The sequence below is a fragment of the Eucalyptus grandis genome, chromosome 4 (genome assembly GCF_016545825.1).
Source record: "Eucalyptus grandis isolate ANBG69807.140 chromosome 4, ASM1654582v1, whole genome shotgun sequence".
Classification (NCBI taxonomy): Eukaryota; Viridiplantae; Streptophyta; class Magnoliopsida; order Myrtales; family Myrtaceae; genus Eucalyptus; species Eucalyptus grandis.
Genome location: NC_052615.1, coordinates 36,400,860 through 36,428,765, shown reverse-complemented (window position 1 = coordinate 36,428,765; position 27,906 = coordinate 36,400,860). Strand labels below are relative to the sequence as shown.

Sequence of the window (27,906 nt, the reverse complement as noted above, 5' to 3'; positions counted from 1 at the left end):
TTGGTGGCCAGTGGACATCGCTTGCCTCTAGCAAGGCCATGCAAGGGTGAGGGTTTGCCCTTGCTAGATTCGATAAGCAACATCCTTGTTTGAGTTTGGCGACCTTCACCATGGCCAGCAGACAAAAAGGGGAAAATGAAAAAAAGAAAAGAAAAATAAAAAGGGAAGAAAAATAATAAACATAAAAAATTAAAATTAAAAGACGAAATGCCCTTTGATTAGGTAGATTAAGCCCTTTTTTTTTTTAAAACTAATATGGCTACTTCAAATCCTTATTTTAGACAATTTGACTACTTTGAGCCATTATTTAAGAAAACAAGACACTTCCAGCCCTCATGAAATTTTCCCTAAATAGAAGGTAAAATTTTAAATTAATACACCTATCAATTAACACGTATTATCCAACTCAGCAATTTAACAGAAAAATTTAACAAAAATTAATATAGGGTAAATTTATAATGTGTACTAATTGAACGGTTTTGGTGATCAAAAAAAGGTTAAGCTCCACTCCCCAAATAAAAATCAATGGAGTCAACAAGTTGCAATCGATGCTTGATCAAATGTGCAAATTGCTAACATGTTCGACACAAAAAGAATCCTAAATTTGCCCCTTTGAACGTAACGTGCGATTTTCAGAAGCGATGAATGAGCTGTCATTCTCCCCCAACAAAATTAGAAGCCCTCATTAGAAACTATAAAAGAAAAAGCAGAGAAATCAAGTGGTGCGATTAATAGCGTGTGCATCTCATCCATAATTCGACACGAAGTAATCGGAATAATATACACAATGCGAACTGGCTCAACCGAAGAGCACGATACAACAAATGAATTACACTGAATTGAAATTTATATACAACTTAATCCATCGCCACACAGTCTACATATCTGCATACAATTCAGTCAAGCTCTGCATTTGGCGACGGCTTCTCAACAAGCCTCGACAGGAATTCGTCGAGGAACTGAGATGAACCCTTTAACTGGAGCCAAACTCTTTGTTCCACTGCTCAAGTTCCTCCCACTTGCTTCTGTGTAAACTTGGTCTAATCACAGTCATTGCCTTTTGAAAATCTTCGTATCTGAGAGGCCTTACCTGGTGAAAACAGAATACCAATCATGGGAAATGAGGTATTCAATAGGTAAACAGGACGATGAGGGATTTTCATTGAGTTGCACCAAATGCAATGCTAATTTCGAACTATATCCATAGAAGCCCTTGCGGGTAATGCAGCAGTAAATGGAAAAGCTCCAAACATCAAATTAAATCACAATTTCCACAAACACGGATACTTCCAGGGTGATGTATTAGAGAAAGGTTAACGCTAGTATATGAATCAATGTGCTTATGAAATACAACAGCAAAAGTGCTGCATTTTACTGGAAAATAAATGCTGCAGATTTCTCCTCATTGGATTCTAAAACCAGATGGCCGCAGCAAAGGATATTTAAGATATGTATGTGGCTAAGGTGGGTACAAAGATGACAGGATGAAAACAAATAGTTGATAACACTCCTATTAGGCAACTCGCCCAATAGTCAGGCAAGGAGTCCTACAATCAGGCAACTGATTTGCCTGATAGTTAGATGATAAAGATGGTCACCTCAGAACAGGCATAACTTCGCTGTGTGACCTCCAATTTGAGCAATTCTCACATGTTGGAAAGCTTGTAATCTTTAGTCTCCGAGATCAATTATCAGCTAATTCTTTATGGATCCCTAGTTCCAAGGCCAAATTTGAATATGGGAGGGCAGTTCACTTTGAGAATGTTTAATGGGCGACTTGGGGGGACTTTTTGGCACCAACTTATGGCACTAGGCATAAAAACTAGGAGCTAGAAGCGAGAAGCTAGGTGTTGGCTTCTAACTTTATATCTTTCAAAGGGATGGGCATAGTTTAGTTTGGTTCGTTTTAGAATCCACACTGAAACAACCAAGCCAATTGAATTCAAGACCTAAAATAAACTCCAACCAAATAAGGATTTGGAACAGCGCTGAACAGAACCTACTTTTGGTAACTAATTTAGCTATGTAATCTTCGCTTAAGGTAAGATTGTCTACTAAATTAATGATTACTTATAAAACAATAAACCAGTCTGAAAACATACAAAAACAATTCAGTTTTAAAAAGAGCCCTCATGTCCAATCTGAACCAAACAATTTCAGTTCACTTCTGTTATTTTAACTGTTTAAAACAGTTCTTTGCCCATCCCTATATTTAGTTGACAAAATACTAATTTTAATGATTAAAAAATATTTAAACAACTAAGTGTAGATTTCCATCTGTTAGAAGATTTGAGTTGTTACAGATTGCTATCATACACAAAAAGTCTAATTCAATTGTTAAATAGAAGACTAATCACTAATGCAGGTTTCTGTAGCTGAAGCCAAAAAAGATACAGAGACAGTAAAAACCTAGTTAGCCACAGATAAGCTAATTCCTAAGCTCCCAGATATTGAATACAGTCCAGAAATCTTCTTCTGGCAAGAAGAAACTCACTACTAGGTTTGATGCCAAAATAGATCCAACCACTGGATTTTTTTCATTAGTAGCAACTTTTTCTTCACCCTCACACTGGATTTTTTCATTAGCAATAATTTTTCCTTCACCCTCACATAAAACCAAAATTTGCAACCTAACAACTCAGACACGGCCAAATATGTTGCATTTAAGCCAAATTTTACCAAACCCAATCTCTTTGTTCCCGCAAGAATGGAATAAGTATAGAGAGTAGCTTGATTATACTACCTGATTTGCCTTGACTTTGAGAATATTTGTTCCAAGCTCCCTTATTGGCATCATAGCGGCTTCTTCACATAAGGCTTGCAGATCACTTCCAGAATACCCTACATTGGTAGTTGACATTAATTTTATGGGGTACAGTAATGAGAATCACCCCAAAGTTTACACCGCGAAGCATCAAGGACTAGCATGAGCAAAGAGCTAAGTTACCTTCTGTATCTCTTGCAAGTCTTTCTAAATCTCCACCTGTACGTGATATGAAGTTAAACCTTTCTTTCAGCAAAAAAATTAAAGCAGCACATCAACTAGAAAATGCTCTAATGACATAACATACATCACCAAAAGCAGAAACCAAAATATTTTCTTGGCGACTGATACAGTAAGAATACATGTAAGTATAAGTGGATGAGCAGGAATCATTTTTTCCCAAAAGGGTAGAAGAGATTTGAAAGCTGAAAAGAAAAATTCCAAAAATATCATTCAAAAAGAATTTCTCCTAAATGTGAATATTCATGGAAGTGTGGGTGACGGCCAGGAGCTTAGAATAGAAAGAATCAGAGAAGTTTGAAACAAGCAAGTAGCAAAGAAGCAATTTTGGCTTTGTCAGGCACTGATTATGGCTTTGTACCATCATAGGAATCAGGTGACCTTGTTCACAATTTGAGCTTTTCTGACCTAATCGTAGCTAATTGGTAAGTGCAGAAATTGAGTATCAGTGAGCCAAGGTGAATCCTTTTTTCTTCTGAGCATCCTACTTATTCTTTGCAGTTCCACCATTCGCCATAATAAGCAAGAATCCCACCCTTTCTATATCTTTCAATTTTTAAGGCAAGTTTGACTACATTTCCATCACCAAGATAAAACCCATTAAAAAAAATAAAAAATAAATCCACAACTGCTCAGCCAAGTAATAAGAGAATCAAGCCAGCAAGAACCCCCTTGCAACGGTCACACTGGCCACAGTATAGAACCTCTCACCCAAAGCTATTTGTACCATTGACAAATGGACTACTCCTCTGAATCTATTAGCTATTTGGTTTCTGTCTATAAGTTGACCTCCTGTAGTTTGGGCAGAATGTAAGATCATCCTCTGTATCAATCAGCTATATGGTTTCTGCCTATTAGTTGACCTCCTGTACTATGAAGAGGAATTTTTTATCCCAAAAAAAAAAAAAAAAAATCACGAGGTCAAATTACAAATGGCTCAAAGTGCATAAGGTGTCTAGACACATTGCCCAACAAATCACCAAACACAAATAATGTAGTTCTTTAAAATCGGACATCTATCTTGCAAAGAACAGAGTAAGAACATGTATCCTTACTAGGTAATGAGAATGATTGGCCCTTGAGTTTGTTTCTCAAAAGAAGTCTCCTCACATTTTCATCTGGTAGCGGTATGTAGATTCTCTTCACCTGTTTATTTTCAAATTTCAGAGTAAAATCAGTCCAGTAACTCAACCATTATCGGTCAAGATTCTTCCTATTTCATATCCCAAAAGCATAGATTAACAATTGGAATTGCACTTCACTATGCATTTGCTGTGACAATGACTCACCAAATCTCAGTATTAGGACAACAAGATACCTAGAAAGATATTAAAAATAAGTAATGAGCACTAGAAAATAATAAGGCTGTTCCTCGACTATAATCAGTGCATTAACCAAAAAGACGTAAATGCCATTCAATAAAAGAGCATGGATGCAGACTTCCATGTCGATCATGACTACCAAAAAGACAAAAATGCCATTTAAATAAGAAATACAGATGCAGACTTTCATGTCGATCATGACTACAATAAACGAACACAACCGTGTAACCAGTCACATCACATCCCAAGCATATATAAAGTTAGCAATTACCCTCAGAAACACAAAATACTATAAGTAATCAACAAAAGAGTCATCACAGACTAGAGTCGATTTTGCCACTATTTTTCTTGCCAGTTAAAATTACTCACCAGTCTCCTCAGAACAGCATCATCCAATTCTTGTGGCTTATTCGTAGCACCTGCATTTGACACAAGTCATGCTAGTAAAGTGAAAAGAACTGAGCCACGTGATACAATCATACATCTTAAAGGCAGCAGTTCAGTTGCCATTAACTTCAAGGAGTCAGTAAAGGACCCAGATATCACACAGCAAATTTCAAATATACATGATAATTTCCTCTCAAATTAGTGCATTACATATTTATAAATTCTAAAGACAATATAGATCTCTGCACACAGAAGGTCTTAAGCTTATTCAAATATCAACATACACACAAGAACCATGTCCTCAATTGATCCAAGAGATGAAGAAGCCTCTAACTTGGAAATTTTCTGGAAGCAATCATTGCATTTAGATAGCTAAAGTCCAACACACTTGACATTCCAACAATTGTTGGATTGTTTACAAATTCATGAATTAGTTGACAAAATTAAGGAGGTACACCTCTGTTGGACTACATCAATAAGGACAAGCATCAGGAAATAATTGCATTTGCACTTGTGGTTTAGCCCAATTTAAAAAAAAAAAAAAAACTAATGTAAAAGCATAAGACATGAGCTTTGCCCAAAAAACGGGAAAGAGAAAAACTATTTCAACTAAGAATCCAAACTCACCAATGACAATCACCGAGTCGTTAGGGTTAGAGGTAACACCGTCAAACTGTATTAGGAACTCTGATTTCAATCGCCGGCTAGAATCATTCTCATTTGCTAATCTTGTAGACATTATGCTGTCGATCTGTTGAGAATTGAGAAGTATCAATTCCTCAGTCAACTTAAATTCTATATGTCACCATGCAAATATAGAATATGTCCGACAAATCAGACAACATAAGCCAGGTCCATTGAACAAGTTCTCATGAATAAGTCAGATCCAAGAGTTCAAACCACCACACAAATAGACAAAATAAAAAACCCCACGTTATAGCCACATATAATTGCACTTGTTGATGCTAAATACTGCCAATGGTGCCAAATAACCCATAAAGAGATTGCAAATTGACAAATGAGGCAGTACTTAAGATGAATAGCCTTTGGAAAACATTTATCAACATCCTTCCCTCCCTTAACACACACACACCCCCCCCCAAAAAAAAAAAAAAAAAAAAAAAAAAACAGAACAAAGAAAAAGAACACCCGCGAAAGGGAAAGCCATAATAGAGAATATTCCCATGAACACATTCAGAATTATAAAGACAAAGCAAAGCAACATTGTTCACATTATGGTATTTGGCCTTGAAAGAAAAGTCCAAAATGTCATGTGGCTTTTTTCCTTCAAATAGTAGTTATCTTCACTTTGATGTGCTATTTCGAAATTAAAATGTCTGAATAGAAAGAAGAAGCAGAAACTGACAAGGCAGATTATATAGTTTTGAAGGTTGTAGAGTCTTCAACATACTTCGTCCATAAAAATAACAGATGGCTGTCTGGAAATAGCAACCATAAAGAGAGTCCGCACAAGCTTTTCACCCTCGCCCACCTAGTACACAAATCACAAATAAATAGTCAAATATTACTGCTATTAGTGGTATATGAAGAGAATCCAGGTGAAAAGCTAACCCATTTCGATGTTAAGGAAGAAGCAGAAACGTTAAAAAATGTTGCCTCTGACTCTGATGCGACTGCTTTGGCAAGCATGGTCTTTCCATTACCAGGTGGACCAAATAAAAGCAGACCTGTAAAACAAAGTCCATAGTATTCACCCATTAGGCAAATTCTGGAAGGTCACAAGTTGATTACACAAGAGCATCTACATATATCAAATGAAATATTACCTCTGGCAGGCCTTCTCAGACCCGTGAATAAATCTCTTCTCTTTGTTGGCAAAATAACCATTTCCATCAAAGCCTGCTTAGCCTTGTCCAGACCAGCTGAAACAGACATCATTGGTCCATCACTCAAGATAGTAAAACCCAACCAGCAACGTTCAATGATAGAGGAGTCAAATCATAAGTTCTTACCAACATCTTCCCATTTGACTGATGGACTTCTATCCACTATTGCAGTATTTATCATTTCGACCAGTTTTGCTTCATAACCATTACCAGAATCCTGTGCTGGTTTTGCACTAGCAGCTTTCTCTGTCTGACTCCTCACTAGTCTATTGTTTCGACTAGGAGGAGAATTCTGAATTGCGTACCCAAGACCATTTGATGCCGTTGATGAAACTGGAGCAGCATGTGCATTGGTTAAGGTGCTCTGCATACAAGTTAGGAAAAAAAATGAACTAAAGGTATCCATTATCTAGCTCAATCGCCTGAGGATGACATACTTTTGGATGAATGATGCACTATACTTATTGAAGTTATAAGGGAGCAAAGGTCTTTCAATTTTCCAATGGAAGACAAAAACATTGCAGAGAAAATGATCGAGAGGAAGTAGCCAGAAAAAGACTAGCAAGCAGAGTCATTAAGCAGTTATTCAATTTAACCTATATGTATCATGTTATGACACTTGACCTACGTCCATCATGTTATGAAAAGTCATTTTCAGGTATCTGAGTAGAAACTTATTACTCAATTCACGTGATTTGTAATTCTCTGAAGTAATGATTCCATTCATAATTGATATCTTCACTTGGCATCTTTCGGGCAATGCCAACTGAATTCTTGGAGAAGAAATCTAGAAGAAGTATATATGCAACAGCAGACACACCTTGCTTGTCGATGCAACACCTGTTTGAGAAAGACAAAGAACAAGTAAGAGATGAAAGAGAAAAAAAAAATGACAGATGAATGGAAACAGTTTTCCTCATAGAAGGTACTCAACATACCAGCTCTCCGACCTAAAGCTTGCAATCTATCCGAGACTTGATCCTGCCATTTTGATATCTTCTGTCGATAGGATTTTACCTTCTCTTGCTCCCTAAAGAATTAAGGAAATCATACAGAAAAATTACATTTCCAATTTTGTTCGCAAACTATATAGACATGCTGTGCCTCTTTTGTATATGAATTAGCATTACTCCACTCTCTCAGTGAGATTTAGTTCTGTTGAGTTATAAAACAGTGTATATTTTATGTAATTAGTTTCATTTATTTCACATGCAAAAGCCATAACAATTTTATCTCAAATAAAGTAGACTTTATTCATGAGCTTCTCGTAAATTATGTACTACAAGAACTCTTCTGCACCAATTGCTGCATAGAACACTTCCCGACTAGCACTGCTCTACTACCCTGCAGACATAATGTCGGTTGCCCATTTAGGGCAAACACGGCATAATTGCATATGTAGCACATCACCGAAAATCTAAACTTTTCCTTATATAACCCAATTCAATATGCATATGTTCCAATCACCTCTCTCGGAGCACATGCGACGACTTTAGGGGGAAGCACGAATGCACGAGCGCATACTCCAATCATCACCTAAACAAGATGATTCTAGTAGCTAAAGCAAGCTAAATTCTCCGACAAGATAGTTCCAGGAGCTAAAAAATTAGCTAAATTGTCCAGAGCAAAATGGAGCCAACCAATCCGAAAGGCAAACCATACTATCCCCACGCAAACATCATCTCCGAGCACAAGAAAAGCAAGAAGAAACCGCGTTCAAACTCCAACGATCGGCTCACCGAGAGCTGATATACGAAGGCACCGGCGTCGAGCTGCCTTCGAGCAGGATGCGCTGGGCGTTCCGGTAATGGGCGATCGCGTCGTCGACCAGCCCCCACTCCTCGGCCCGGACCGCCTTGGCGATCTCTTCCTTGGCCAAGTCGAAGTACCCCTTGAGCTTGTAGGCCGTCCGCTCGTTCGCGACCGAGGTCACCGCGGCCCCGCCGCCGCCGGCGTCCATGGACGGAGGGGGATCGGGGGAGCCGGAGCCCTGCCGCCGGTGGGAGCCGTACGGGGGGGAGTCGCCGTCGGCGAAGATCGAGCCGAGGGAGTCGACGATCCCCCGGAAGAAGCTCATCGCTGCGAGGAGCGGATCAAAACCGGGTCGAATCGAATCAAATCAACGAGAGAGAGAGAGAGAGAGAGAGAGATTACGTGAAATTGAGGTTCCATTGAAGAGTTCAGGAGCGAGTGCATTTGATTCGAGGAAGGGAAAGCGTCTGTTTGTTGTCCATTAGAAGAAAAGCCAGCAAAACTCAATTCAACATTCCTCAATTTTTCCTCTTTTTTTTTAATTTTTTTAATTTTAAAGGAGATAAATTCAAATTCGAGACTAAATCGAAATTGATACGACTTGACTTGTTTTTTGTCAAATCATAATTATCGAATGCGTAGTGCATTTCAGAGTTAATAATAACACAAATTTACTGATTTGCCAATTAAGGTGGCCTTCGATTTCATCCGCTTTCATTTGCTCGAAATGTAAAGTTTTTTTTGTTGTTATTGGTAAATTGGACGGAAATGGGTGAGATTAGTGATGTGGGAGTATTGGATTGGATGAGATAATTACACAAAGCCCAACTCCAAATTAATCAATACATTCACTCAATCATTACTCATGCAAGTGAAAATAAATTTCAGCCACAACGTGATTCAATAAATCCAAATTTAAAGATGTCCATTTTTCATGCTAATTATCGGCTCTATAGATCGATAGTGGATCGTCTATCAAGATGTTGATTTTACAAGTTTGTTATTGATTTGAAGATTAGTAATCACCTACCTAGCAATTGAAGAGTATTCTTTTGACCAAAAAAAAAAAAGCTTGAGTGTGTTGTAATCTACATCCATTGCTATTTGTCATCATCTAAGGAGGCCGTCCGACCACCTTTAAATGCATTAAGTTATTAAGCCTCTTGAGGGTTGGTTACCAATTGAATTTATGAATCTTTATTACAATATCAATTTCAAGAGTCTTAATTATGTAAATGCTCTAATAGTCATATTGATTTTTAGGATTCCAAAAGCCGATTTCTTTTGTTCCGCAGGATCCCCTATTTTGTAATCTCATCGTACGCCTACCAAACTTGCTTGCGTTTGAATATATGTAAAATTTTCATCAAGTAAGCGAATTTCTTATTTCAATTCTTTATTAAATTTTTTTCAGTAAGCCTAAAAGTCCTTTATCTTGGCCAATGGTGTTCCACTTATAAAAATATATATATTCCGAAGTTCGACATATCTTATTTGTCACTCAAAACAGATTCCCATCAGACATCAATTAATACCTAGAACCATCCCTAAGCCGTCGAAATGGGATTATTGCTCAAAGGACGTCACCAATTGAATGATGGCGACCCTTGCTCCTCATGGCAAACTAGACAAGAGTCGTCGGCCCAAGGTTGGGAAAAAAAAAGAAAAAAAAAATTCATAACTTTAAAAGTTACCAAAATTTGTCCACATCAATATTAACTATGTGTTAAAAATCAGCTAACGCTAATTAGGCCGCTATGTCAAATTTGTTCAGAAAGACTAAATTGATAAATCATCAAAATATCTTAAATTAAGTCGGTATAATTAAAGAATAAATTAACAAATTGCGAAAGAGAGTGTCGCGGCCCTTCAACGATAATCGATTAAACTCCTCGCACCTCGTAGTAACTGTGAAATCACTGTTCAGCTTCGAGATGTCAATGCGTCCAGTCTAACAGCGCACCTTGCAAGCACATGTAATTAATGTTATGTTTGACGGTTAGGATAAACGTCGCAATCTTTTGAACAGATTTCAGGCCGACCGACCAACCACAAGCACCGAGCTCCTCTCGCTTCTCCGATTAAGCTCTCGCCTGCCGAAGCGAAGCACATGGCTTTTCGCGTCCCGATACTGACTCCTCGTCTAAGCACGACAGCTGTCGTGCGCGCTCGTCCGACGTGTCCCCAACCAAATAAAACGAGAAAAACCAGCCTGTCAGGTAGTGCGAATCCCGCTGACCACGATCGCTCCGCCGCCCTCGCGACTGACCCGCTCCGAACATGGCCCCGGGTTTCGTCTCCGACCCAATCTTCTTCACGGCTTCGGCTCTGGTCCTGGCTCTGGCCTTGGCCCGTCTCTTCGCCAAGACATGGGAGCGTCGCCGGAGCAGGAAGTACCACCCCGTTGCCGGGACCGTCCTGAACCAGCTCCTGAACTTCGGCCGCCTGCACCACTACATGACCGACCTCGCGGGCCGGCACCGGACCTACCGCTTGCTCGGCCCTCTCAGGAGCGAGGTCTACACCTCCGACCCGGCCAACGTGGAGCACATGCTCAAGACCAACTTCGAGAATTACGGCAAGGTGCGTTGGGGTTCGGGGGTTGATGATGGATTTTGCGAAGTGCCCATGAACTGTTTGGGTTTATGAGTGAGTGCGTTTGGGGCTCTTTTTTCCTTGGGGGAAGCAAGTTCACTCGGTCTGAAATATTGTGCTCTGCATCTGTCGATCCAGACGACTAGGTGTCCATAGGCAAAGTGCCCGCGTCGATGAACATGTGTGGCTTGGATTTTAGGGGGAAAGATGGGAGATATGTTCACGGTCTCGTACCCATTTCAGAGTTTCGATTTGTCTCGATATGTATCTGCTATGTGGCCGCGCTGAACTGCACGTATTGATTTTGAGTCGTCGATAAGGGTTGAATCTTAATTCTAGTAATTAATTTCCCGCAAATGGGATTTTGGTTGCATCTTTTCGATAATACGGACGGAAATGCATTTTGATTATTTGGTAATGTCTCAAACGTGTTTTTTATACTAAAAAGCGACATCAATTCATCAATTCTTGCCATTCGTGGTTGATGGGCCAGTGACTGGTTATCCATTTACAGTGCTGTTGGTGTTACAAAGTTGAGTTATTATTTTTTGCATGGCAGCGTGGGTGGTTTAGTTCTTCTAATGGGGTGGGCGGGCAGATTCCCTTCAGAGCTGGTAGCCATGGTGAGATGTCGGTGGTGCCTGACTGAAGTCTGTGGCATGCTGGGCAGCTTTCTAATTGTGATTGCTGTTTGTTAGCTAATAGCAGTGGTGTTAGCCAAGCAGAAGCCAGATAGTCAATTAGTGTTAAATTTACTAGTTGAAAAGAATATGAGATCGCACTGGTTAATGGGTTTCTAAAAAATTGTGGATTTCATTCACCCGAGAAATCCACTTAATAGTTATGCTTTTAAAACTGGAATTGTCATAACAAGGTGAAAGTGTTTCTTGATATCAATTCTGGATATTAAATCAGCTGTGGGAAAGTTGGATGCTAAAGATTTGGTTATTCATAGAGATATAGTGCAGAAGCCTAAGTCTGAGGATTGCGTGATATGACAACCATGTGCAGGGATGGCACAACTACACCATTCTAAAGGATCTATTAGGGGACGGAATTTTCGCAGTCGATGGTGATAAGTGGCGCCAACAGAGGAAAGTTTCAAGCTATGAGTTTTCCACGAAAGTGTTGAGAGACTTTAGCAGTGTAGTTTTCCAAAGAAATGCTGCTAAATTGGCAAATATTTTGTCTGAAGCAGCAAGTGCCAACCAAATTGTAGATATACAGGTAAATTTTGCATTATCAGATATGACTTGGCTAATCTTGCTGTAGTTTCTTCATCATATATATAACCAGATGTTCTATTCAGGATTTATTTATGAAGTCAACTCTGGATTCCATTTTTAAAGTTGCATTTGGAGTCGAACTGGATAGCATGTGTGGAACAAGTGAAGAGGGCGCTGAATTCAGTCGGGCTTTTGATGATGCAAGTGCAATGACCCTGTGGCGATATGTTGATGTCTCCTGGAAGATTAAGAAATTTCTGAATATTGGATCAGAAGCAGCACTGAAGAAAAACGTCAGAATAATTGACAATTTTGTGTATAAGCTCATTAGGAGGAAGATTGAGCAAATGCACAACTCGACAGACAATACTTCGGTAAGTTAACAATCCTCTGGCTCCAATATTTTCATGGAAATATCATGACAGAATGTTGCATGAATCTTGCAGATGAAGAAAGAAGACATATTGTCGAGGTTTCTCCAAGTGACCGAGACTGACCAGACATACTTGCGGGATATAATACTCAACTTCATTATTGCTGGCAAAGACACAACTGCAGCCACGCTTTCCTGGTTCATTTACATGCTCTGCAAACATCCAACGATACAAGAGAAGGTTGCACGAGAAGTGAAACAAATGAGCAATGTCAAAGAGATTTCAGATTTTTCCAGTTGTGCTGCTAGTATGGGTGAAGAGGCTCTAGAAAAGATGCACTACCTCCATGCAACGATAACAGAAACTCTCCGGCTCTATCCTGCACTTCCAGTGGTGAGGAATATCTCGATTTTTTCTATCTGCACAGTCCATGGAAAGCTTGTGATCCTAAATTTATTCATAAAAGATATATAAGTTTGCCTTATTGAGTTATTTGATTCTCAGTGGTTAGTTACATTAGCTTTGAACTTTTAAGGGTTGGCCTACTAGGTAAAGGCCATTTTTCTTCAGGAAGTAGACCCACGCTCAGGCCTCAACCCTTCCCTCATCTTAGCTTGCACAAAATGCGTTCAAACCCCTTCTTTTTTCACATAGAAAATGATAACAAAGATGATCAGTTAGAATTCTTTTCTTAAGCTCTTGTGATCTTATTCTTTAATTTTATTAAAGTTGCTATCAATTCACTTTTCAATTTAGACATATCTGTTGGCTTTTCCAATAAATTTTGAAATTATTGTTCAATCAGGACGCGAAAATCTGCTTTTCTGATGATGTTTTCCCAGATGGGTTCAATGTGAGGGAAGGAGACATGGTATCCTTTCAGCCGTATGCAATGGGCAGGATGAAATTCATATGGGGTGATGATGCAGAAGATTTTCGTCCAGAGAGATGGCTGGATTCAAATGGAGTGTTCCAGCCCGAAAGCCCTTTCAAGTTTACAGCCTTTCAGGTCAGAAAAAAATGCACTTAAATTCATTGGCATTAACCTGGGTTGGACCTTCATTCACTGCACGTGCCTTCAGTTGGACCTTTATACTGGAGTATTGCCAGAATTAAGTAATCTGGATAGGAACAAGATTACTTGCATCATCTCATTCACTTCTTCTCCCGTTCTTCATCTCAATATGAACACCTACATTCAAGTTCTCTCAGATCAAGGAAACAGACTATTCGAATATTGACTTTAGCAAGTAGCAACACAGTTCTTTTCTTTTCTCCTCCTCCCCCCCCCCCCCTCTCCTTAAGTTTTGTTTATCTTAGCGTCTATTGTTGCTTAGCAGGCTGGACCAAGGATTTGTCTCGGTAAAGAATTTGCTTATAGGCAGATGAAGATATTCTCCGCCGTGCTGCTGAGCTGTTTTACGTTCAAATTGGCTGATGCAAAGAAACCTGTCAACTACAGAACGATGATCAATCTTCACATTGATGGAGGTCTCCCTGTTTCCATCACCCGCAGATATGAGAGTTAAGATCACCAATCTGTTAATGCTGTATATGATAATGAAGTAGTAGTGAGAACCCAAACAGAAAATGAAGACTACCATCAAAGAATGCAGACCTTTTATTCCACTACAGTTCTGCAGTCTTCTTTCTTTGTGACAATGCTTGTCCATGAAAGCAATCTATTGAAGAGGTGAAATGATCTCCAGGCTTATATCTGATTCGTATTTGCAAAGACGTTGTGGGCCTTCCATCTCTAAATTTCTCCCAGTTAAGTTTGAAGGATTCTGAGGATTCTTACTGATATGTGCTTGCTTGAAGATGGCATGATGACTTCGAAGTTGCAGGGAAGGCGCAAGCTCTTCACGGAAGGTTTGATTGGTAAAATTCGTCGGTAACACGTGTGAACACTATGCTTCAGATGGTGTTTCACAATGAATTAACTTCCTTGATTTTTCAGGTGAAGCACGACTTTCCTTGGCAAGTTGAGCTGCCAATACAATCAGAATATGAAATGTGTTCAAGAGAGCAAAAGAGGCAAAGAAACTACTACTGTTATAAAAAAGCAGATGGAAAACATGCTAGAACGTTTATTTAGGTGCTTTTGTCACCAAAAACTCTAAATTTAAAAAATATTTTTCAAAAATCGATTGTTTATATCTTTTAAAATAATTAGTGAAAGAAAAAAGATTTTCATTATCAATGAAGCTGGTTAGATATAAAATGTCGTCCATAATAAAGAAACTAATTTTTTTAAGTGATATAATTAATTATTTTTTGAAAAATAAATATTGACTGAGTGATGGATGTGATAGATTACACTCAAGTAACCATGGAGGCCGTGTCCCCCGTTCTGTAAGTGCGGTGGGGCGGCTAGTGTACATACGAAGGAAAGTCAAAGCTGAATATTTCGAGATTCTATATCATTTGGGTAAAAATAATACTTAGTCCCCTTGGCCAAATGGCATGAATGCCTGGAAATAGCAATAATTTCAGCCTTGTATGCCTCCACCGAAATTCCGCTTCATTGGATATGTCAAGGGGGAAGTCCAGCAGATGCTACATATGCGGTGGGAAAGGCCAATTTGCAAGAGGTTACATGCAAGCCATGGAAAAATGGAACACGTATGATTCAACAAATTGAGTACCAACGAGTGTCACGCTTTAAGAAGATAATCTTGAGTTAGTCTTCTCCTTAGAAGATAAGACTAACTCCAAAATTAGTCTCTGCTCTCCCGGCTTTACTTGATACCAGCAACAACAATTAATCCAGTGATAAGATTTTTATGATTACCCCCATATATTCCAGAGGATTAATAATAAGAAAAATATCAAATTGCTACATTTTTGATAAATTTATTGCAAACTAATTACTACAAACCTGTAAACCTTGACAAATTCATATTTTATTACTTTCTATTAAATTTTACCATAAAATTGATGAGTTGGACGACAATTGACAATTGATGAGTGTACTAATTTGGGTTTTATCCGCTATTCATCACAAGCATACCGGTTTAAAGTTTTTCGTAATATCTAATTTAACGGAAATTAATATAAAGTAAATTTATCACAAATGTATTAATATTGAATTTTTTTCAAAAAATTAATTTTAGGTAAATTATCATAAATATACTAGTTTTGGATTTTTTTTTTTTTTTGTGATAATCCAAACCCTTGATACCTAGAGCATCAAGCATCTCTTCATGTTTCAATCTATATCTTCCTTACCAAGTATGATAAGCCCATCCCTTGGCAGTATTCAGAGCCGCTGGAGTAACAGCAATTAACATAAATTCTTCTTGAAAAACTATGGGAAAATCGTGCCTAGTATTTCCAGTCAGCTTGGGGGAAAGCTTTGGCTACTCGATTGAGGAGCAAACTCTTTGAAATACAATTCACCATTAGTTGAAATCCCATGACCAGCCCAAATTAAGACTTTTGCCTCAAGGAATTCGATTGAAAAGCCAATTCCAACCTTTCGTCTACAGGTTCACCTAGGCCAGTCCCCTCAACGAGAACCAATTATTGTGTTGGCTGGGGGTCCACCTCTTGTGGAGCCCAGCTAACATAAAACAAAACAAAAGAAAAGTCAAAAGAAAAGAAAAGACCAAAAAGAAAAGGTGAGTGTCTGCTTCGTGCAGGAGACCAGAGGAGAGATGAGCAAAAAGGTGAGCCCCCTCGTCCGAGACCACCAAAAAAACAGAGGAGAAAGAAGAATAAAGAGGACTACGACTTTGTGGTCCCTATTTGAAAGTCAAACATTGTTAGGATCGGCTCAAATTTTAATATGTTGTCCCTGAAACCGATGGCTATGAGTTGATAGTTTTTGTTCGTCAATAACTGCCTTTGAATTCCTCAATTGCAGTTAGAATTTTCTAATATTATTTATGTTTTACACACCTTTGTGGTGAATAAATAAGCTTGTAATGCTTATGTGAAGTCGCTAGTGTGTGATTACAAAAAATTACTTTGTGTATCCTACTATTCTTAGTGATTAGTAAAAGTTTTTGGACAGTTTGTGAATTTTCCCACATTGGGTTTTCACATTAAATCTTTGGTGTTATTGTTGACTTTATTTTCTTATCAATTTGGTGTTATATTGCTTATTCCGAGATTATATTAGCTGGTTGTTGTTGGGGCTAAGTTAATTTTGGTCGGGTTAGTTTTAGGAGAGAAATTGATTCTAGATTATGTTTGGCTTGTGGTGAATTGGTATCCCCGGTTCTCCCCAACACTTTGCAACCATAACAATAGCTTGAATAGATTCACACAATTGTCCTAATCCATTATGGAAGAATCTAGAGTTCTTACTTCGGCTTGGAAAAAATGAAGGCATTAATCCAGCCAAGGCTAATCATTTAGGGGATGAATCTAGAACATGAAAAGCCAGCCCTACTAGAATGTGATGAATTACTTCCGCAAAATTTGACGAGAACCTTGAAATTGCCCAATGGATTTGTGAAGCATTTTTTGTACCAAACAAGCCATAGGAGAGTCTAAACTTGCTATCGATTATCACTCGTAGGATGATTAGTTTCCCCTTCCAAACAAGAACACATTTGTTCTCAAGTATCCCATAAACCAAAATAGTTCCTATATAAGATATCAAAGTAGGATTTTGGCAATTCGGTATTCACAAAGAAAAAAAGGCCTAAAATAGGATTTTCTATTCTGATCCAACATTTTCCATGGGTGGTGATGTTGCTTGGATTTAGGAGGAGAACCTTCATCTTCCATGTTTTCAAAACCTTCACTATTTCAAGAGGGTCATGCGCAAGATTTTTCCCACCTATTCTCCTCGGTGCTCTCATCTACATGGATCTTGGAGACAAAAAGTTTAAGCCACGAGAGCACAAATTTCCTAATCAAAATATCTTTCTCAAAAGCAAACCCAGCAATTCCTTTGCATGGTCAACTATCTTAGTCCTTTGCAGAAGCTGCTCAAAAAGAATCTACCGCCATGGATACAGACTCAAACCAAAATCATCTAGGTTTGGAAGAAAAGCTGCAGCACCTTCCGCCTCTACAAATCCCTTCTCATGGGAAGAGGATTCTCCAAACAGTTGCGCAGCAGCACTTCAAAAATTTAACTCCAAAATGTAGCAAAATAGTGGGGTCAATAGTTAAATAGCAAAAGTCATAAAAATTGATTGAAAAATATTTAAATTGAGTGGGGTCAATTTAATGGTACATTGTTATTTGAATAAAGTATAAGAATAATGGAATAATTAAATGAGCAAGATAGAGCATGTATAAGCATAGAATATACTCCATGATTTCATAACTATTCAAAAACTTTGATTTTGTTTGGTTCATTAGAATTCCTCCGAGGAATAATCTACGTCCTTTAAAGTTGGAAAAACATTCCCCGTATAGTTTAAACTACATGATGATTAAATCCATATTTTCTCCCCTTTCCTTTTCATTTCATCCTAAACTGTGAGTTATAAAAATATTTTTCTAATTAGCTGCCAATATTTTATCGATATAAGCCCTAATACATTTATTTCTAATTAGAGATTAGATATGTGATTTCTTGATTACTTGTATTAAGCAATATGTCATTACCGCGTTTATATCAAAATTGGTGATAATTCTAAATTAGGATTAATTGGAAAACCTTGTCATCGGGAGTGTTCAATTTGGTGATGTTAAAGTTACGCTACTTAAATTAAATTTCAGAATGACTTTAAATCTTCAATTTCTATTTAAACAATAATAACCAAAATAACAATAGTAGTAATACTAACAATAATAATTGTAAAGAAATAATATGTGTGAGTGCGCCATGCTTGCGTGTGTGCATATATAGGTTAATATCACGAAAAATTTCAAACTGATACACTTGTAATAATTTTACTCTCAAATTTATTTTTTGACAGCCAAAAACCTTAAATTGAAATATTTATGACAAATATATCTTTTGTTAAATTTGATTAATATCACAAAAACTTTGAAACGGATATAACTGTGACAATGAAGAGTAAAATCTCAAACTAGTACACTAGTCAACTGTCATTTATCATCTAATTTAGTAATTTAACTGTAAAATTTAATGAAAACTAATAAAGGATAAATTTGTTGGAAGTGTACCAATTTGAGATAAATTTGTTAAAGATGTACCAGTTTGGGATTTTTAATAGGGTTCTTCTATAACCCTTGTATTATATAAATATATACGCGAGTGTTTGATCAAAATATATATACACACGCGTGCGCGCACATATTACACCTTCATATTACAATTTAGCTAGCTTTTAAAATAATCAGAAATGGTCTCACATAATCTCGCAACTTCAAAAAGCATGAGTGATTCGATGGTTCTTAGGAGGTGTCGTCACTGAGCACGAGCAAATCCCTCAACTTTAGAATATCCATGATAAAGACCAGCGCGAGGGATTCACGGTTGTCGCGAGGCATCGTCACTTTGTATTTCAGCCGAGCTCGAATAATCCTATGGTTGTTAGGAGAGCCGCCGTCACCTCATATTCTCTCACTGTCAAGGCGTGCCTTAAATCTTTGCGTCATGACAATGACTTCTTATCTCGCGACATGGATTCCCATGCACCCTCGTGTGGACAAACAAAACGAGACAAGAACCAGCCTGTAAGAAAGTCACGAATCCCGCTGACCAGCGACCGCGATCACTTCCTCCTCCAAACATGGCCCCGGATTTCGTCTCCCACCCGACCTTCTCCACAGCTTTAGCTCTGTTCTTGGCTCTGGCTTTCGTCCATCTCTTCGCCAAGACATGGAAGCGTCACCGGAGCAGGATGGCGGCCGCGGCGGCCAAGAAGTACCACCCCGTTGCCGGGACGGCCTTGAACCAGCTCCTGAACTTCGGCCGCTTGCACCACTACATGACTGACCTCGCGGGCAAGCACGGAACCTACAGGTTGCTCGGCCCTTTCTGGAGTGAGGTCTACACCTCTGACCCGGCCAACGTGGAGTACATGCTCAAGACCAACTTTAAGAATTACGGGAAGGTACGTTGGGGTTCAGGGTTGATCATGGATTTTATGAAGTGGTGACTATTGTCAAAGTGCGTGCGTCAATGAACATGTATGTCTTGAATTCAGGATTTTCGCCTCTGATATCATACGATGTTTTTGACCGTCAAATATTCTAAAAACTTGAATCAAATGTTCTAAAAACTTAAATGATTAGATTCAAGGCATGATTTTATATTTAAATATTCTATCACATCTCTTCAAAAATACGGAGAGGCGTGCATTGCAAATATTTGATAATAACTGGAACATGTTTACAACTAAAACGACATCAATTCATCGATTCTTCCCATTCAGTGTTGATGGGCCAGTGACCGGTTGTCCATTCGCGATGCTGGTGGTCCTATTTTTTGCATGGCAGCGTGGCCGATTTAGTTCTTTTAACGGGGTGGGCTGGCAGGTCCCCTTTAGAGCCGGTGGCCACGGTGAAATGTCGGCACCACCGATGTTTGTGGCATGTTGGACAGGTAGATAGTTGGGGTTGTTGTTTGTTAGCTAATACCAGTGACGTTAGCCAAGCAGAAACTAGACAGTCAATTAGTGTTCAATTTGCTAGTTTGAAGAATATGAGTTTACACTGGTTAATGGGGTTCCAAGATTTTGTTGATTTCATTCACGCAAGAAATCTACTTAACAGTTATGCTTTTAAATCTGGAATTGTATGACAAAAATAAAATAAAATCTGGAATTGTAATAACAAGGTGAAGTATTCCTGGATATCATTTCTGGCTATTAAAATGAGCCGTGAGAGAGACGGATGATAAATAGCTGGTTATTCATGGAGATTTCTGTGCAGAAGCCCAAGTTTGAGGATTGCATGATGTGACTTAAAAGTTAAAACTGTGCGCAGGGACGGTACAACTACAGCCTTCTAAAGGATCTATTAGGGGATGGAATTTTCGCAGTCGATGGCGATAAGTGGCGCCAACAGAGGAAAGTCTCAAGCTATGAGTTCTCCACAAAAGTGTTGAGAGACTTCAGCAGTGTGGTCTTCCAAAGAAATGCTGCTAAATTAGCAAACATATTGTCTGAAGCAGCAAGTACTAACCAAATTGTAGACATGCAGGTAAATTTTGCATTATCAGATATGACTTAGCTAATCTTGCTGTAATATCTTCAGCATATATATAACCAGATCCTTTATGCAGGATTTATTTATGAAGTCAACTCTGGATTCCATATTTAAAGTTGCATTTGGAGTCGAACTGGATAGCATGTGTGGAACAAATGAAGAGGGCGCTGAATTCAGTCGTGCTTTTGATGATGCAAGTGCAATCACCCTACGGCGATATGTTGACATCTCCTGGAAAATTAAGAAATTTCTGAATATTGGATCAGAAGCAGCGCTGAAGAAAAACATCAGGATAATTGACAATTTTGTGTATAAGCTCATTAAGAGGAAGATTGAGCAAATGCACAATTCGACAGATGATCCTTCTGTAAGTTAAGAATCCTCTGGCTCCAATTTTTAATGGAAATATCCTGATGAAAGGTTGCCTAAATCTTGCAGATGAAGAAAGAAGACATATTGTCGAGGTTTCTCCAAGTGACAGAGACTGATCAGACATACTTGCGGGATATAATACTCAACTTCATTATTGCTGGCAAAGACACAACTGCAGCCACGCTTTCCTGGTTCATCTACATGCTCTGCAAACATCCAACGATACAAGAGAAGGTTGCACGAGAAGTGAAACAAATGAGCAATGTCAAAGAGATTTCAGACTTTGCCAGTTTTGCTGCGAGTATGGGGGAAGAGGCTCTAGAAAAGATGCACTACCTCCATGCAACGATAACAGAAACTCTCCGGCTCTATCCTGCAGTTCCAGTTGTGAGGAATATCTCGATTTTTTTTTTCTGCACAGTCCATGGAAAGCTTGTGATCCTAAATTTATTCGTAAAAGATATATAAGTTTGCATTATTGAGTTATTTGATTCTCTTAGTCACGTTAGCTTTGAACTTTTAAGGGTTGGCCCACTAGGTAAAGGCCACTTTTCTTCGGGAAGTAGACCCATGATCAAGCCTCAACCCTTCCCTCATCTTAGCTTGCACAAAATGAATTCAAACGCCTTGTTTTTTCACATAGAAAATGATAACAAAGATAATCAGTTAGAGTTCTTTTCTTAAGCTCTTGTGATCTTATTCTTTAACTCCATTATGGTTGCTGTCAATTCGCTTTTCAATTTAGACCTATCTGTCGGATTTTCCAGTAAATTTTGAAATTGTTGCTCAATCAGGACATCAAAATCTGCTCCTCTGATGATGTTTTCCCAGATGGGTTCAGTGTAAGGAAAGGAGAATCGGTATCCTTTCAGCCGTATGCGATGGGCAGGATGAAATTCATATGGGGCGATGATGCGGAAGATTTTCGTCCAGAGAGATGGCTAGATTCGAATGGAGTATTCCAGCCCGAAAGCCCTTTCAAGTTTACAGCCTTTCAGGTCAGAAAAGAATGCACTTAAATTTATTGGCGTTGACCTGGGCTGGACCTTCATTCGCTGCATGCACCTTCAGATTGACCTTTATTTTGGTAACTTGGTGTATTGCCAGAGTTAAGTAATCTGGACGGGAACAAGATTACGTGCATCATCCCGTTCATTTCAATTGGAACACCTACATTCAAGTTCTCTTAGATCAAGGAAACACACTATTTGAATATTGACCTATGGCAAGTAGCAACCCAGTTCTTTTGTAGCCCTTAAATTTTGTTTATCTTAGCGTCTATTGTTGCTTGGCAGGCTGGCCCAAGGATTTGTCTCGGTAAAGAATTCGCTTATTGGCAGATGAAGATATTCTCCGCCGTGTTGCTGAGCTGTTTTACGTTCAAATTGGCCGATGACGAGAAACCTGTCGACTACAGAACGATGATCACTCTTCACATCGATGGAGGTCTCCATGTTTCCGTCACCCGCAGATACGAGAGTTAAGTTCACCAATCTGTTAATGCTGAATATGTTAATGAAGTGGAAACCCAAACAAAAAAAGGAAAACTATTATCAAAGAACGCAGACCTTTTGTTCCACTGCAGTTCTGCGGTCTTCTTTCTCTGTGACAACGCTTGTCCATGAAAGCAATTTATTCAAGAGGCAAAGTAATCTCCAGACTTATATTCGATTCGTATTTGTAAAGACCTTGCGGATCTTCCATCTCTAAATTTCTCCCAGTTAAGTTTGAAGAATTCAGAGGATTCTTATTAATATGTGCTTGCTTGGAGATGGCATGATGACTTTGAAGTTGAAGGGAAGGCGCAAGCACTTCAAGGAAGTGTTGATCGGTAAAATTCGTCGATAATTCGTGGTGAACACTGTGCTTTAGATGGTGTTTCACAATGAATAACTAAACTGATTTTTCAGGTGAAACACATGATTTTACTTGGCAAGTTGAGCTGCCAATACAAACTGAATATGAAATGACCAAGACAGCAAATAATGCAAAGAAACAGATCCAAAGAAAGAGATGACTTTACTTGGCAAGTTGAGCTGCCAATACAAACAGAATATGAAATGACCAAGACAGCAAATAATGCAAAGAAACTAATAATTTTATAAAAAGCAGATGCTCTCCTGAAAAAAAGTGCTAGAAGGTTCATATAGGTGCTTTTGTTTTATGAAAAAATCTAAATTTGAAAAATATTTTCAAAAGACAATCGTTTGTATCACTTAGAAAAAATTAATCAAAGAAATAGATTTTCATCATCCACAAAGATAGTTAAATATAAATTGTTATCGATAATGAAAAAGCTTTCCATTAACTAATTTTTCTAAGTAATATAATTAATTATTTTTCAAAAAATGTTTTTCAAGCTTCAAATTTTTTTTTTTTTTTTTTTTTTCAAATCTTGAGTTTTCTGCAAAATAAATGCACCCTTAACTTCTTTTAAATGGATCGAAGGAAATAACTGCGTCACTAATCCAAATGTCAAACATGCTTAGAAGAGAAAATGAAAGAACATGAAGTGACAATACGTCTCTAATTGAATCATTCCTACTTAGATGAAAGAAATATGGAGTGACAATACCTCGCCAGAACCATGGAATCACTCATGCTTGTCTTTATAATGAATAATTTGTGAGATTTTGTGAGTCCATTTCCAATTATTTTAAAAGCTGATTAAGATGTTTTTTGAATTGCATTTAGTATTGGGTGTAATATCAAAAGTTCCCCTTAGTATCATTTCCAAATATGAACTTGAAAAGACAGCTGTTCGCAAAGCTTATTCATTCTTACAGAAATCCCGATATCTCCAAACTAAACAATATAAGGTGTGAGGAGTTGATCGGACATCGTTTAAGTACCTTCGTCCTTTTTTTTCCAAGTTGTTTGAATATTACGAGAGCATTTGCGTCGAGCGTGCTCTTAGATTATTGAAATTGTATTAATACACATGTCGAGATATGAGAAATAGGACTTTCATTGGATCTCACAAAAAAAATGAATCTAGCCATTATTTTCTTATGGAATGCGTCTGTTTGAAAGGAGTAATTATTTTGTTTTCAATTTATCTTTCTAATGAAGTTGCAATTTTCTCCAAATCTAAAGGAGTCATCCCTCGACACTTGACCAATATAATAGCTTCAGCTTTTCACTATACATATACATATATTTGTATATTATGTCTTTACAAATATTATTGTTAGTATTACTATTATTGTCATTTTGGTTATTATTATTTAAATAGAAATTGAAAATGTTAACTAATTCCACAATTTAACTTAAATAGCGTAAGTTTAACATTATCAAATTGACAGATCCCAATGACAAGATTTTCCAATTAATCGTAATTTAATATTATCACCAATTCTGATATAAATGTGGTAATGGCATACTTGTTAATGCGAGTAATTGAGAAATCACATATCTAATCTCTAATTAGAAATAAATGTGTTGGGCTTATATCGATAGACCATTATCAGCCAATTAGAAAAATATTTTTATAACTCACAAACTTAGGGTGAAATGAAAAGGAAATGCGGAGGAAATTTGGCTTTAATCGTCATACAGTTTAAACTACATGGGGAACGTTTCTTAACCTTAATTAAAGGACATAGCTTATTCCTCGGAGCAATTCTAACGAACCAAACAAAACCAAATTATTTGAATTGTTATTAAATCATGAAGTATATATTCTATGCTTCCTGCTTTATTTTACTCATATAATTATTCCTTTATTGTTATACTTTATTCAAATAAGAATGTGCCATTAAATGGACCCCACTCAATTTAAATATTTTTCAATTAGTTTTTATAACTTTTCCTATTTACCTATTGACCCCACCAGTTTGCTACATGTTGCAGTTAAATTTTTAAGGTGCTACTGTGCAACTATGGAGAATCCTCTTCCAATAAGAAGGGATTTGTAGAGGCGAAGGTGCAGCAGCTTTTCTTTCCAAACCTGGATGGCTTTGGTATGAGTCCGTAGTAGCCTATGAAGCACGGACACATTTCCCGTGCTTCCGTGTCGTGTCCGACATGTTGACACGGTCGGACACGCAGTCAACGCGTGTAGGATTTTCCGATATGTGGTCAAACACGTTTTGACACGTGTGTCTAGAAGATGGAGGGTGGAGGCAAGGGTGAGGGAGCAGAGACGAGGTTGCGAGTGACGGCGAGCCTGCGATTGCGAGAGACGGCAAGAGACAGAAGAGGAGAGGAAGGCAGTTGTGAGGCGAGGAGGAGGAGAAGGATCAAGAGGAAGAGGAGAGGAAGGGGGTCGTGCGGCGAGGAGGAGAAGGAGAAGGATCGAGAGGAAGAGGAGAGGGAAGGGGGTCGTGCGGCAAGCGACGAGGAGGAGGAGGAAAAGGAGGGCTGGCTAGGGTTTTTGATAAGAAAACTCAAAAATAATAAAAAAAGGGGATCTGATGGCGTGACTTTTAATTTTTCAGGGGAGGGGAAGTAACGACCTATCTATCATTTTCAGGTGGTGGGGAGGGAAATAAAAGTGTAATAAATTTGGGGGAGGAGGGAAACGGACGAGGGAAAGAAAGGAGTTGGGGGTGTGGGGATTTTTTCTTAAATGGAAAAATAAATAAATGAGATTAAAAAATAATTTTGAAAAATAAAAGTACTGAATTCTGGATAATGATAAATTTTGGTCATTTGTAGAAGATCATGAATTTATTTAAATAAATTTATTTTAATTTCTTACTAATCATTAGTTTCGTCAATAACTTTTTTAAAGTTAAAAACATGTTTCCAAACATAGATACACATTAACTATGAATATATTTTTCGAATTTTCAATGAATTGATTTATTAATATTATTAGTGTAAATTCATTGTAGACTCTTTTAAAATAATTATTTATTTATGAATTTGAATCAAATTAATTAAAAATAAAAATATTCAATTAATATATAATGTGTCTCAACGTGTCGAAATTCTCTATTTTTGAGAAATGACGTGTCGACGTGCTATGTTGCATGTCGGTGCTACTTAGGTAGCAACTATGAAGCACATACATGTTGCTGGTGCTTCCGTGTCATGTTTGACATGTGTCGGAGTGTGTTGGACATGTTGACACGCTTGGACACGATCGGACACGCGGTCAACGCGTGTCGGATTTTTCGACACATGATCAAACACGTTTTGACATGCGTGTCCAGAAGATGGAGGGTGGAGGTGAGGGCGAGGGGGCAGAGACGAGGCTATGAGCGACGACGAGCTCGCGATGGCAAGAGACGACGAGAGACAAAAGAGGAGAGGAAGGCGGTCATGTGGCGAGGAGGAGGAGAAGGATCAAGAGGAAGAGGAGATGAAGAGGGTCGTGTGGCGAGCGGCGAGGAGGAGGAGGAGGATTTTTTTATAAGAAAACTCAAAAATAATAATAAAAAAAGGGGATTTGATGGCGTGACTTTTAATTTTGGGGGGAGGGGAAGTAATAGCCTATCTATCACTCTTAGGTGGTGGAGGAGGAAAATAGAAGTGTAATAAATTTGGGGGTGGAGGGAAACGGACGAGGGAAAGAAAGGAGTTGGGGGTGTGGGGACTTTTTTCTTAAACGTAAAAGTAAATAAATGAGATTAAAAAATATTTTTGAAAAATAAAAATACTGAATTTTGAATAATGATAACTTTTGGTCATTTGTAGAAGATCATGGATTTATTTAAATAAATTGATTCTAATTTCTTATTAATCATTAGTTTCGTCAATAACTTTTGTTAAAGTCATAAACATGTTTTCAAACATAGATACACATTAACTATGAATATGTTTTTTGAATTTTCAATGAATTGATTTATTAATATTATTAGTGTAAATTCAATGTATGCTCTTTTTTAATTAATTAATTATTTATGATTTTGAATCAAATTAATTAAAAATAAAAATATTCATTTAATATACAATGTGTTCTAATGTGTCGGAATTCTCTATTTTTTAAGAAATGACGTATTGATGTGTCGTGTCGTGTCGTGTTGCGTGTCCGTGTCGCATGTCGGTGCTACTTAGATAGCAGCTTCTGCAAAGGTAGATAATTTGCGTTTGAGGAAGATATTGATTAGGAAATTTCGAAAGTTCCTCTGCAATGTCTTCTCATGGCTTGAACTTTCCATCTTCGAGATGCATGCCCAAGAATATCATCCATGTAGATGAGAGGGTGTGGTCAATGGACTGGAAAATCTTGCACATAGCCTTCTTGAAACAGTGAAGGTTCCGAAAACATTGAAGATGAAGGTGCTCCTTTTAAGTCCAAACAACATCACCATCCATTGGAAATGTTGGTTCGGAATACAAATCCTGTTGTAAACCTTTCTTCTGGGGGAATTCCCCTTGCCAAGTCTTGCTTTGATATCAAATCTAGAAACTATTTTCATTCATGGGAGATTTGAGAAACAAGGTGTTCTTGTTTGGTAGATGAAACTTATCATCATACAAGAAATGGTTGAGCGCTTTATAATTGATTACACAAACCCATGGTTCTTATCAAATTTTGCGGAAGTAATTCATGGCATTCCTGTAGGGCTAGCGTTGCATGTTCTAGATTCATACCTCAAATGATTGGTGTTGGTCGAATTAATGTCTTTTCATTTTTCTTGAAAGTAAGATGAAGGTAGAACTCTAGATTTTTCCATAATGGAAGAAAGCATTTGCGCAAATCTGTTTAGGCTACCATTATGGCTTGAATGATTGGTTTTAGATGAGAGGATTAGGCTAGGTAAACATGTAGATGTCAACGAAAGGTTGGAATTGGCTTTTCAATCGAACTGCTCGATGCTATAATCTTAATCTGGGCAATTCGGTTAGGTGATCTCAACCAATGACGAATTGTATTTCAAATGATTTGCCCCTCAATTGAGTAGCAAAAGCTTTTTGCCCAGCTGATTGGAAATATTGGGCATAGTTTTCCCGAAGTTTCTCAGGAAGAATTTACATTAGTTGCTGCTGCTG

The 27,906-nt window shown here is 38.0% G+C and overlaps 3 protein-coding genes across 4 annotated transcripts; 2 read left to right on the top strand and 1 right to left on the bottom strand.

The window, feature by feature from the left end:
- Positions 1 to 697: 697 nt before the first annotated feature.
- On the bottom strand, positions 698 to 8,825 carry LOC104442229 (spastin). Of its 2 annotated transcripts, XM_010055581.3 has the most exons (14): positions 8,715 to 8,825; positions 8,300 to 8,639; positions 7,499 to 7,590; positions 7,381 to 7,400; positions 6,687 to 6,924; positions 6,501 to 6,596; positions 6,286 to 6,401; positions 6,125 to 6,205; positions 5,341 to 5,464; positions 4,696 to 4,745; positions 4,060 to 4,150; positions 2,948 to 2,983; positions 2,744 to 2,841; positions 698 to 1,090 (listed from the first exon to the last, which is right to left on the bottom strand). In XM_010055581.3, exons 2-14 carry the CDS (start codon positions 8,635 to 8,637, stop codon positions 974 to 976), a joined length of 1,497 nt encoding a protein of 498 aa, XP_010053883.2. In that variant the 5' UTR covers positions 8,638 to 8,639; positions 8,715 to 8,825; the 3' UTR covers positions 698 to 973. The 2 variants fall into 2 exon arrangements, with proteins under 2 accessions (XP_010053883.2, XP_018727973.2); XM_018872428.2 differs by lacking the exon at positions 8,715 to 8,825 and having other exon boundaries at positions 8,300 to 8,698.
- Positions 8,826 to 10,508: 1,683 nt separating this feature from the next.
- Positions 10,509 to 14,313, top strand: LOC104443256 (cytochrome P450 704C1). Its single transcript, XM_018872426.2, has 6 exons — positions 10,509 to 10,895; positions 11,919 to 12,134; positions 12,217 to 12,507; positions 12,580 to 12,900; positions 13,313 to 13,516; positions 13,848 to 14,313. The coding sequence occupies exons 1-6, from the start codon at positions 10,593 to 10,595 to the stop codon at positions 14,034 to 14,036; spliced, it is 1,524 nt and encodes a 507-aa protein (XP_018727971.2). The 5' UTR covers positions 10,509 to 10,592; the 3' UTR covers positions 14,037 to 14,313.
- A 4,812-nt stretch (positions 14,314 to 19,125) lies between these two features.
- On the top strand, positions 19,126 to 22,589 carry LOC104443254 (cytochrome P450 704C1). Its single transcript, XM_039311393.1, has 6 exons — positions 19,126 to 19,496; positions 20,371 to 20,586; positions 20,669 to 20,959; positions 21,031 to 21,351; positions 21,759 to 21,962; positions 22,260 to 22,589. The coding sequence occupies exons 1-6, from the start codon at positions 19,173 to 19,175 to the stop codon at positions 22,446 to 22,448; spliced, it is 1,545 nt and encodes a 514-aa protein (XP_039167327.1). The 5' UTR covers positions 19,126 to 19,172; the 3' UTR covers positions 22,449 to 22,589.
- Positions 22,590 to 27,906: the final 5,317 nt, after the last annotated feature.